General features: G+C 53.8%; 1 protein-coding gene across 1 annotated transcript; it reads left to right on the top strand.

Moving 5' to 3' along the window:
• Positions 1 to 47: 47 nt before the first annotated feature.
• Positions 48 to 11,858, top strand: CSUI_000549 (uncharacterized protein). Its single transcript, XM_068060783.1, has 11 exons — positions 48 to 1,286; positions 1,783 to 1,850; positions 2,516 to 2,609; positions 3,308 to 5,894; positions 6,540 to 6,608; positions 6,931 to 7,228; positions 7,338 to 7,521; positions 7,947 to 8,002; positions 8,726 to 8,781; positions 9,699 to 9,817; positions 10,413 to 11,858. The coding sequence occupies exons 4-8, from the start codon at positions 4,818 to 4,820 to the stop codon at positions 7,957 to 7,959; spliced, it is 1,641 nt and encodes a 546-aa protein (XP_067927238.1). The 5' UTR covers positions 48 to 1,286; positions 1,783 to 1,850; positions 2,516 to 2,609; positions 3,308 to 4,817; the 3' UTR covers positions 7,960 to 8,002; positions 8,726 to 8,781; positions 9,699 to 9,817; positions 10,413 to 11,858.
• The last annotated feature ends 619 nt before the right edge of the window (positions 11,859 to 12,477 follow it).

Raw genomic sequence — 12,477 nt, 5'->3', positions numbered from 1 at the left:
ATCTTCACGGCAGCTTGCATGTGACCCCACCATTTAAGAAGAAGTCTCGACTCAACCGGGCGTCGATACGCAATATGTCGAACAAGCTCTCTCGTGAGCACGAGAACCACACTGATTGTTCGTGGCTACGCATTAGCTGCACGAGGCCGTTTGACTTGGTGCCGGGGAACACTTTAGTCCGGATAGTAATTCTTCTTGATAACTTGAGGGGGCGGGCGCACAAGCTTCAACACATCCGCATCTGTTGCAAATTTGTCTAAAACCGGGTGCTCGGCGCCAGCCTCCATGCTGCTGGGCCTGGAATACGCGTTTCTACCTGGACAGTCCGACAGTTTGTTTGTCTCTGTTTGAAGCTGCCTCTCTATATACGACATTTTCCTCTTCCGTGGCTCGTGCTCTCGAGACTTCTCCGCCCAAGTTTTTATGCAGACGGTACGCAGACCCTGTGGTGGTGGTCGATTTTGTTTAGCAATCAGGACTCCTTACCACGTGATTCAGTTGTCTTCCCTTGAGGGCTTCGGCTCTGAGGCTGTGGTGTGACCTGTGTGTCTTTGGCCGGGTGGTACGAGATCCGGTTTGGGGTTTCCGCTCACCTTCGTTTGGCCTGGGCTGCACTCCCGACTACCGAGCATTTCCAAGCTCTTCAGGAGATTCTGTGGTCTTTACCGCATTTCAAGCCTCTTTCTCCGATATATATGACAGACTTGATCTCCAACCCGTGGAGGCTCCATTTTTTTTAGTGCATGGCTTCACTTTGCCACGTTGCACACAGTTTACGTCTGCAACGCCTTTACTCGTCCCTAGGAGCCCCAGTTGGCGGGACTGATCCATTCCTTCTGGACCTACTGCTCTACGCTCTGTTTTCTGGCTCGGCTTGAATATCTGGAATCGCCTGGTTCCGGAGAAATCCGGGTTCTCGCCGGTCTACTCGTTGTATCTCCTCTCCTATTTAGATTGCGCCGCTTGAATGATTGTTCTTACACTAGCGGCTGACCATGGATTGCAGGATCCCAGAACCATCTGCTCTGTTGCCTACAATCCCTACAGTCGCGGCCTCCGCTGTCGCTGTTGGAGAGGGACGGGATGGCCCGAGCGACACTGTTGAAATCAATGAAGGGCGAGGAGACACCGCGGTAATCAGTATTCAGAGGAAGATAGGTGTCGGCACACCCGAGGTCCAGACAAAGCTACTGCATGTACTTGGCACTGCTGTGTCAGTCGTCTGCGTCTCGTTCACGGACAAGTTTTTCGTGACGATTTCCGATAATGGTAAAATGGCAGCGATGGTGAGCGCGTCCACAAGACGGCGGCGAAAAAGGGTTTGTTAGCACCTTTCCGAATCGTTTTAGCTCTTTGGAAACAGCACCCCCCCCCCTCCTGTACTGGTATTGTTATCTCCTCGGCCATCCCAGAATACAAGGAAAGGCCTTTGTGAAGGGAAGTCGAGAAGAAGCTGTTCTTAACAGGCTCGTGTGACGCGTAGAGCGCACGCTCACCTGCAGCGGACCGGCACTAACGGTCACAGGAGGTTTCTCGAAACGGGCTGTCTTTCTGTATCGCCGTGCATGGATCAGTCACGTTGTCTGCTTCTAGCTCGGTCGCGGGCACCAACAGATAGCAACCCATGCCCCATACTCTGCTGCATCCGTACACAACGGCTCAGAAGTCGTGTTACTGAAATGTCAAGTGTATGCACATGCAGTGGAAACCTGTCCTTTATCTTGCTCTGGCTCCTCTGTCCCCGTGGTCTTTCCGCTTCTTTCGACGGGCCACTCCGTGCAGATTCAGGGTGCTGCAGGCTTCGAAGGGGAGCGGGCGGACTTCGGGGTCCGATTCATATTCGGTGACAGGTAAACCTGCTGTGCACCGAGCATCTTTTCGGTGTTCTGCACCGGTCACGTATTCAGCACTGATGGACTCCCTACCTGCCGGCACATCAACCGCCTAGCTATCTCGTTCACGCGTGCAGTCTTAGTTGTGTTTTCTGATGGGTGGCGGGTTGTTTCCTTTAGACAGCACTGCTCCGTCAGTACTCGCGACCAGAACACACCTTCCCGGTGGCCAAACGTGTCAGCTCTTATGGGTGTTCTGGTTCGGCATCCTGTCTTCAGCTCTTGGTGTGCGCGTGGGTGCGACACTTAGTCTCGAATCTACCCCATATGGGAAGCACTTTCACTGGTTCAACGTCGACAACGCTCGGTTCCGGCCAATGGAAAGACTGGCACTGGTGTTGGCTTGCCTGAAAGTCGGGAGAAGTGGGGGAAACTCTCCAAGCGACTGTGGTGGTGGCCGGTCAGTCTTTGTTGCTGCCAGGCAATTCTTCTATTCAAGTAGCAGTAGCGCATGTGCTCATGTTGCAGTGTGCGAGACTGAACCCTTGACCACGCGGTCCGGGTCAAATGTATACGGTCACGAGCGGGTGCCCGGTCTCACTGTTGCTGCATACATCGTCAGCTTATACACGTCTTAATTACCTACAGAAAAGGATCGACTGTCTATGTTTTACCCGTCGCAGACATCGGGAGTATCTTCTTGTCTACGCAAGGGAGCTTCTTGCAATCATTTCGGCACAGTCGAAAAAAGAACTTCTTTTGGCGATCTCCATCAGCGTAGGTGAAGAATGCGCCTTGTGGACTAGTTCGTTCTGATGCCGGCAGGATGTTTAGTATTTTACACGCCTGCGGCTTGAAGTAGCGTCACGGACCCACCATCTGAAGGTGACGCACCATTCGCTTTCGAATTCTTTGCAGGTTACTCTGTACAGGCGGCGGCAGCGACACTGATAGCTCTTGAAAATTTCTTTTTTTCCTGCTTGTAGAAGCCACTCGAGAGTCCCTTGCTTGGGGGGCAGTAAGGATTCCAGTGCTACACGTCGGAGAATGTTTCCTCGTCTAACACACTCTTCGTTCTGACCTCTAGATGGCCGGTTACCACGGCGGTCTGACAGATGTTTGAGTGTCGTCGGCTCTAGAGGCCGGGTAGAGGGGAAGAAGGCGGCCCCGGTTGCCGAGGTGTCTGCACCAAAACGAACTTTTTTTGTGTGGGGCTATGCGTAAGAAATCAGTTGTTGTAGGCACCTGTGCGCAGATTATCTAAGCAACAGGGATAAGGGTGGAGCCCGTGAGGTCAAGTGTCTGGTCGGATTCACAGTTGCGCGGCTAAGCTCGACTCTTTTCAAGCAACTGCGGGGGCGGAATGCGTGGCGTTACAGTAGCAGCCGGCAGGGTGGGTCTCGAACTAGTATGGTGCTCTTCTGGCGCGCTTAATCTCAGCCCTCGTGGCCTCGGTGCTTGTCTGCGGCGTGTAGCAGAACAGACCTGCCTTCTTCAAGACTGTCATGGAGGGCATTCGGACGAACTTCCGCTTCCTTTGAGAATCGACGCGGCTGGCTGCACAACAGAGTTTGTGCCCACAAGCCTGCACGTCCTCGTTGCGCCCTGTCAGTTGGTAGCAGTGAAGCGACCCGTCCGTCGCAGAAAGGAACCGCGATGTTCGGTCGCATCGGTAATGTGTGCTCGGTTTCTTATTCCGGGACGGCTAAAGCCGTAGGTTTTTCTGTCACGGGCAGTCGGGCGCAACGTTCAGAGATCTGCCTTCGCGGGCCTGCTTATTGCCGTGCGGGCTGGAAAGGCATGCGATTGGGGATCTTGTCGCCAACGGAGCTATTCATTTTCTCGGAAAGGCACCGCTCTGGGGTGTTTGTTCTGTGAGTGTTGTTTTGTCTCGCTCAGACTGCGAAAATGGTCGGGAGTGGTTTTATTCGTTGGTTTGGATGGTTCGGCACAACTTTTTTTCCGTTTTCCTCGCTACCTTATACAATGCACTGAGGAGGGAAACGCGCCACAGTCCCTGTCTCTGCTGGAGCTGATGGCTGACTTAACATACACCAGGCTGCGGACACCAACGCAAAGAAAAAAGTTCACAGCAGCGGGCCGTTGGCGCGCGCAACTACTAGCGGAAGCAATGAAGACGCTGAGCAGGATTAACTGCAACCACTCCGGAAAATTTCAGTGTCGACATTGATTGACCTCGTGGCAGGGGCCGGATACTGTAGCCAACGAAGCCGCGATCGGCAGAGACTGGGGGACGTGTCGCACATGTCTGTCACAAGACACAGGCTGGCAGTCCCATGAGACATGCGGCGCAAAGCCAAATCGAAAAAGCCCCGGGGCCACCACGAGGACAAATCGTTACGCAAGGGCTTGTCTCGAAGTGGTTCACCCGTTAACACGCTCATCCAGAGACTGGCGCTCTTCGGTTACACCGCATTGGCTGTCCGGCCGCTCTTACACATTGCGCGCGCATGCGCTGTCTCTAAGCTGCTGTGTGTCGTGAGGTCGGACGGGACCGGGCAGCGCTTTGCCGCACTAGAACTGAGCTCTGTGTTGAGCAGCTACACTCCAAACTCCCTTAGATTGCGCAGCACGCCTGATTTTTTCTTTTCCTTTACAACCACTCGCCGTGCACTTTAAATTCCACAAAATGTCCGAAGTGCCAACTGTCCGGCTTCGATTTTGTCGGTCGATTGTAGCGTTGTAGCGCGCTACTACCTGGAATGGGAAATCTCAGACGGGCACAGAATCCCTTTGCCTGCGCTAAATAGCCTCAGTACAATCCAGTGGTCCGCTTGGACAGCCAGTGCTGGCAGTCGCTAGGCTTAAGCTGTCTCGGGCTTTTTCCTTCGCAACACGTGCTCGCCCGACAAGGGTTTTTACCATCATTGGTTTTTTCGGCTTTGAAACCCGTAGCCGGGGCTCGTTTCCTGTGAGGTTATTGGTGTAGCTAGCCTAGCAGTTGCCAGGATAGCTGACTGACTAATGACGCTCCCGTTAGCTGCTGGTATCGTTCTCTTTATGTCCGTGGTATCCGGCAGATCCCTCTTCCTTTCCCCTTCTTCGGTACATCTCCCCGCAGGTTCTTTCCCATGTCACAGCAGGGGTCCGCGAAGCCCCTGTGAGCACCGCTCAATACCTCTGGCGAACCTGAGTCACCCTTCGTCGTTTCGTTTCTGCCGGTCACCGCGAAACTACGAACTCCACGAGAATGTAACCGCTGCCAGCAGAGGATGCAGTCACCCCGCCTTGGGCTGCGACTGGGGGTGGTATAGAAAGAGGTCACCAAGCAGCTACAAGAGAGTTTGCAATCTTCGGCCGCAGCGTGGAAACGTGTCTCAGAAAACCGCCGTCTCCCGAGAATGTACTACGCCTCTTTCTTTCCTCGTCCCTGTTCTTCGTCCCCGCGGGAGGCTTCAGGAGAGCAATCTCACAGAATGGAGCGCAGGCCGCGACCTGGTATCTCCTGCTCCCAGCTCGAGGCTCCCGCCCCAGTCTACTATGCTTGGGCTGACCACCTTGGGCGTATTATGGTTGGCGCCACCACTCTCCGTCTCTTCTTGTGTTAGGTTTTATGGATGTATCTCTCCCAAGAAGTCGAGCCCGCTCCAGCGAGTTCCCTTCTCCGAGCTTCCCGACGCTCTTCTGCAAGTCTGTTACTCAGGATATCTTCTCTCCTTTAGCCATAGACACTTGGGGACTCAAGTTGGGGCCGCGTCGGAGAGTGGCTCGGCAATACAGAGCCATGTGAACGATAGCCGCCACAAGCAGCTTCTCGAGAACTTCCGCCGCGCGTTTGAGCAAATTGGAAACGCCCCGGATGCCTTGCCTCAATCTGGCGTACCGTCCCCGACACAGCTCTCAGTTTTTGCCGCCTCCGAGAAGACAGCAAATATTGTTGCCTCAGGACGAGAGAAAGAAAAATCGCTTCTCAGGGATGTTGTAGCAGATTTACAGCACCGCGGCGGAGCGAAACTCGATGTCGATGTAGAAAAGGAAGCCGTTGAGGTGCTCGACAGTCTGATGCAAGACAAGGATGCAACAAACAACGACTTACTCAATGTATGTTTCAGTCTGGCAGTACTTACAGATCGTGGTGGTGTGAAACGTGCACAAAACTCCAGGGGACCGCACCGAGCGTCACATTCTTTTCCGTCACGTGGGAGTTTATAGTGAGCTTACTTACCGTCTTCACTCTTTTCTTTCCATGCTCCTAATGTATCCCTAATTTGCACAGCTCACCGTGGGCCTTTCTCTCACGTGCTTACATGCATAGAGATCTCATATGCAATACGACTAGAAGAGGTGTCTGTGCTGTGTTTGTGCGTCAGTCCTGGGCCTCGATTTCGTGCATAACTGCTGAGGGGTAACTAAGTACGTGTGGAACATTCATGGCCACGGACTGCCACATTCGTGTGCACACAAGTGTGCCAGTTCGTGGCCATCAAGTGCGCGCGCACTGACACTGCTTGTTCTAGATCTGTCTGGTGTCGTGAAGGTAACGTGCTCTGGTATACTCTGTCTAGTGGACCCGCGGACTGCACCGCCGCCCCTACAATTCATCCTGCTGAAGTTTGTTTCTCTCTGTATAGACTAGGCCTCTACAGGGTTGTACGGATTATAGGAATACCTGTCCTTTCGTCTTTTCTTGCCTACATGCTACTCCATCCCTGTTCTGACTTCGCGCGGATGGTCGAGTGCATGCAGCGGCTAACGAACCTCGTGAAGCGAGGTGCGCTCGGAGAGCCTTTGAAACAGCTGTACGAGGCGCAAGAGGTAAGGTACTAGATTCGCAGAAGAAGACGGTTAAGCAAGCGAGTTCAGAAACAGGGTACGTTGCTCTATGTCACTGAATACAGCCGACAGGCTTCCTCAGTCTTCGGTCCGCACCGTGAAAGTAACTTTTCCAATCTGTACGTATATCTGATCGGTCCTGCACAGCTGCTTGGAGTGCCTCCGGATATGCACCTCCGAACAGCCGTGCAAACACACTAGAGGCATTCCCTCTGTGGATCCATCTCACTGCTGTTGTTGCCTCTCATGCATTTCTCGCGGAAAGATAAATTATTGTCCATTTCCTTTTTCTCCCGGGCCGCAGAGGGAGCAGGACGAAGCGGAAGCCGCTGAGCAACGGCGAAGGCTTGAGGCGGGGGTCAAGTTTGATCCAGATAATGTGGAGGACACTATTCGTCGTGCGACTGCTGATCCATTAGCCAGGAGGGCAGCCAAGGCGATTTTGAGTGCAGGAAATGCGGACCCGCACGCCATAGAACCACACCCCGGGGCCGTTACTCCGAATTCAAACAGCGTAACGACTGTCCCAAACGGGAACACTTTCCGGTCTCAAGAACAGCCGCTTCTTGCATCTTCCCCCGAGGTAGTCTCGGCAGCATCCGGTAAGTCTGCAATCGTCAGTGGATCACGTCCGAAACGCCCAAGTGCGGCTGATCGGAAAGATTTTGGAGAAAAACCGCGGCAAAAACACTTTCTCTGCGATGAATTCAGGCGGTGGGCAAACTGCGCTCAACAGTAGCGCCCCCGCAGCTGTGCAGGCAGAAGATCGCAGGATTCGTGAAGCCGCGGAGACTTTCGCCCGCGAAAGCGGCGAGAAGGGCGTTGACAGCATCGGAAGTCAAGACGATCTCTTCGATATCCTTCGCGGCAGCACTACGCAATATCTTGAGGTGAAGTAAAGAACGCTTCTTTCAGTAGTAGAAGCACATCTGAACGGCGGTGGGGCAGTAGCCACGGAAGCAGGGTAGGTCTGCCGGGACACCTGGAAAAGAGGGAGAGAGGGGGTCTGGTAATCCTGGACAGCCGCGGGACGAGGTTCCCAGGTACTTCGGGGCAACTGCAAGAAACGCAGTGTCCACGAAAGAAAACCGGAGTGACCGCCCAGGCAAGCGCACTGCTCGGTGCCAGGTGTGCTGGCACGGGGAGGCTTCGTGTCTGAAGTGCGAACGTGTTTCACACACTGTGCAGAACTAGGGAGGGGGCCTTTTTCTCCTATCTGAGAGGCCTCCCGTGCCACGCGCCTCTTTTCGGCGGCTTCTGCTCTGACTGACGCCGCCGTGTGTTCCTGTATTTCGCTGGATGCGTGCAAATTCCTCTCAGCAACTCAACGTGAAACCCGCGCCTCCCGGACAGACGGCCCTCGACGACGGAACTGTGTAAGTACGCTTCAGAGGCATATTCTCGGATAGTATCCTTCTGCAGTTGTGGCTTGAATGGTTCCATGTCTTGCTTTGTCGTGTTCTTTGGTAAGGCAGTCCAGCCACGGTGGATCAAGCACAAAGATCGGGTCGTCTACTTCCGCAGCCTGAGGAGTAGCGTCTGCGTGCTCAAGTTTGTGGTTCCTCCGATAGTTACTGCTGCGTCGCCCTTATCAGGCCCAGATGCTTGGGCAGAGCAGCGAAAGCAGCCGTCGCTTGTTGTGTTATCTTTGAGCTCCCCCAGAAATCTCTCCTTGAACCTCGCGGTACATGAAAAGAAAAACAGCCAGTCTGTCAGAAAAGAAGAAAGAAAGGAAAAAAAAATCTGAAGATTTTTACGCACAACGCACCCAAGCTTCAGGCGGAGGAACGGCGGGCCTTTGCAGCCGCGGCTGGGCGGTCTTGTGCCGATCGCCCGTAACCAAAGTTGCACGCTTCCCGCCTGCGGTCAGAGTGCAGCGGGAACTGGGTGCGATTGAATTCTTCGTGTGTGCGCGTCAAACGCTGGCATAGGAGTTCAATACCGCCGTCGTCAAGGCTTTGGTGTGTGCGCGCCGGAACGGTCGTCCACGGGGCGAAAGCTGACAAGGGTGAAGCAGAATCAGAGGCGCCTTTCTCACGACGTTCAGGGTTGAATGAAAGCACGACTTCTGCCTGTTTGCCGGGCGTGTATGTTCCCAGGGTCTATTGGAAGGAGGATACCGACCTTCTGCAGGTGTGGATACCTCTACCCTCGAGTAAGCTTTCTGCGCACTTGTGGTTTTCCTCGGTCCTCAGGGGCGGCCACCCGGCCCGGCTCTTGTCGACAGTTCAGAGTTCGGGACACGGTCTCGCCTTACTTGCGTGCCAGACTTTAACAAAATAGAGTTCCACGGTCGCGTAGGTGGTCTTCAGCGTTAGATTCAAATCGCTGCTTTCTCTGTTGAAACTCCGTAGGAAGCTGTACTTGCTCATAGGTGCTATGCACGCTAGCCCAGAAAGGAACCCCGGTGTCGAGCCGGCTAACACGATGGTGAGCATGAGGGCTTTTGCGATAACTGATCAGCTTGCCTGCGGACGGTTGTCGTAGCGAGGTTGGTTCGACGACATCTTGAGTTGAATAGGTGGGTTGAGGTTGTTCCTCCTTGAACCCGTAGAGGCCACATGGATACGACAACGTAGCGCCTCGTGTCCCGACGCCACACTCCGTACTCTCCACGTGTACCAGCTGACTTCCTTACCTCACCCACATCACGCGGTGAAATGACCAGCTGGAGATCAGGCGTGATGTGAGCTGTTCTTTTATTGCCTCGCGTTGGCCCGAGTCGTTGGAAGGCAGAAAAACTGTACGTGAGCACAGCCTTACCTTTTTTTCTGGTAATCTGTTGTGTTTCAAGTGAGGGCCTAGTTCGTACCATCTCTTCTGCAGGAGTGCTTCGGGACACTTGCCGAAGTCTTCCGATCTGCTTTTGTAACGCCGGCCGTTCCTTGGAGTTGTTAGTACTCAGTGTGCGAACACAGACCGCTGGGGGCTTGTGCCAGCCCCCGGTCATCAAGTTGAACCTGTAGAAATCTGCAAGATCCTGCTTATGTGAAGTCATGTATGCCTGCAGTTAGACTATGCTTCGAGTCTTCGAGTATGTGTGCTTGTGTTCGGGATCGGCCGCATCTTCAGATTACATCCGGGAGAGCATTCAGGTCTATACGTCACGTGCCCGGCTTCGCGTAGCTTGTCAAGTGACGACGGCTGGAGGCGGAACGCAAGTACAAGATGTTACGATAGTTGATAAGCAGGTAGACCTAGGGACCGCATTCTACATGCCCTTACGTGTTGTGCTTTGTCGTATGCCCCGTTTCGTCCATGGCTGTGTACTTGCAATGCCTGCTCTTCTGTCGTGAAGAATCGCAGACCGCCCACCTTGTCACGGCTTGGCGTTGCTTTCGTGACCTGGTAGACTGCAGTTGGTACGCGAAAATAGGTGAATATGTCAAGTGCTTACTCTTTGTGGCCACCAGTGCACGAGGGGTGGCCATCGCATTGGCCCGTGACCGTACAGAGGTACATGTGGTTTCCGGGAGGGGAGTTTGCTGCGGCTGTTCACCGGAGCACCTACTAGGACAGCCTCCATTGAAGGGAACAGATCCAGGTCCTCACAAGAAGACGTAGTTACTTCGCCCGTTCAACCACGGTGATCGCCTTTGACACTGACGGATCTCCCTCCAAGATCGATCGGGTCGTCAAAAAGCGTGCAAGCTGAGACAAACCTGACTTCGACTGGCTTCTTGCGTCTGTTCTCCTAGCGATTTCTTTCCGTGAGGAGTCGTTTTTGGTGTGCACCACAACGCTCTTATCTTGCCCACTTGCATCGCTGTTCTGTCCTGCATTCAGATGAAAGGATACATCGTCGGCAGGGATACGCACTGGGCACTTATGGTGCGCCCTAGCAAGAGTGGGGCGGGGAACCAGCATTTCGTTCACGCTGTAGGACCAAAACGCACTGAATCTCGTTCGGTCTGGGGCGCACTGTTCGGAGAGCCACCGAGCAGGGAGGAGTGGATGCTACAGAATGACGAGCGGTACACGCACCTTGACGGGACAAAGCCGCCGCCACCCCATGTTCTGGAAAAGGTGCCGGAGCTTGGGCAGCCTGAGGTGCAGAAGTTCATCGATGAGATGCACCGACTGGCGGAGCAGGAAGAAGCGCAGGATAAGAAACAGACAAAAGCTGGCGGGTAACAGAGTCCGGATGACTGCCATAAAACTGCTGACAACTCCCGCGGATACGAGTCGTATGTGCCGAAAAAAGGCACGCCTCTCGAAGTCAGAACACGTGAGGAACGGGTGGCGCGCAGTCGATGCCACCCGCACTAACGAGATTGCAACCCAGGAAACCGTGTCGTGAAAGAAGTGAAGTGCGAGAGGAAGGCTGATCATACTAGGAAAGAGAATCCCTTCTCAAGAAAACATGGTGTTCGCGGAGTGCTTCAGAGAAAAGGACAGTTATCGGACAATGCAGCGCAACCTGATCTGGAAATCTTGCCCTCTGTAGGACAACTCGAGACTACAGAGTTTAGTATTACGTCTGGCGGAGACAAAAGAAGCTATTGCCCCAGCACCACCCTGAGGCTCCTGCAGACAGACAAGAAGCAAAAGGGAGGTAGGGGAGGTTTCCGAAAGAGCAGATCGGGCACGTTCTGTTTGTTGGCGACCGGAGTGAACAATATGCACGGCGAGTCCGAAGAGAGGTTCTGGTTTGTCTGTAGTTGCAATCGACTTGGGAGAAAGGGTTGGATTTGCTCATACACTTGTCGACATAGCGTATGAGCAAGACCAACGCTTTCCCGCGTTAGTCGCCTGTTTGGCAGCGGATATATCAAAGCTCGGTCTATACGCCCTGCCTACACTTCTTGAAATTACTACGGAAACGTTTTGGTTCAGGGGGTAGGGGTATGATCTCCCGTAGAAGTCTGCACATATTGGTGACAGCCAGCTACGTCCGTGGTGGCGTGGCAGCAGCGCTTGCATGGCTGTACCTGCGTGGAAGCTTCAGATACAGATGCCCGTAGAGGCGGTCTTGAGAAGCGTTTTTCTCAGTCTCTACGAGTGCACCGTCACCAACAGCTGGACGCTTGTCTAGGGCCAGTGCAGTGGCAGGTGAAAGGTGCGCCTTTTTGTGAGACGGCGAACTCTTGAGTAAAACTGATGAGGACTCCAGTTATAGAAGAACAAATGTCCGAATATGGAAGATACGGTGCTACAAAGCATCAACCGCAGTGGTCCGGGAATTGTGAACTGTAAAGAATCGCCGTGTTTTGAAGAAGTGATTTCGGGAGTCATGCGCAGGACTGTCTGGGGGGCTCCCAAGACGTCAAGAAGGTGATCGTCTGTCCTGATACGACCGAGACCGGCTGATATGAAGTCTTTAAGGAGCAAACGAGGCACACAAAAAGAGAGCCAACACTGTATGAAGCGAGCAGTTCTCCGCGAAAAGGGAGCGGGTTATGTCGTAGCAAGAGGCGGGTGTCTCCGACCCTGGTGCTGGCAGGGAGCTTTTCTAAGCAGAGGGTTTCCCTGTCAATACTAGCGAGATTCATTCTCTGTGCTCTCACGGAATTCCTGCCCCGTAGAGATATCAGCGAATAACCCGACACAGCAAACTTACGCATGTAGTATACCAATGGAAACTGCCATTTGACTGTGGCTCTCCTGACCCGGACCTGGACACCGACCTAGTGGAGCGAACGAACGCTGTACACGGTCTAGTGACCTGCCAGTACTGAGCGACCACGCTCGTTGCGTCGGGGATTATATTGAGCCAGTCCTAGTTTTTCACACGTCCAGAAATCACGCGAGATAACACAGTTAAACACGACTCTGTTCGTACGGAAGGTAGGCGTGGGCTCCGCCACGCCCAGCACGATCGGCAACAACCGCGATCCACTCTTGACCCGTA

The sequence above is a fragment of the Cystoisospora suis genome (genome assembly GCF_002600585.1).
Source record: "Cystoisospora suis strain Wien I chromosome Unknown contig_210, whole genome shotgun sequence".
Taxonomy (NCBI): domain Eukaryota; phylum Apicomplexa; class Conoidasida; order Eucoccidiorida; family Sarcocystidae; genus Cystoisospora; species Cystoisospora suis.
Note: the sequence above shows the minus strand (reverse complement) of the source record. Positions and strands in the feature narration are given on the sequence as shown.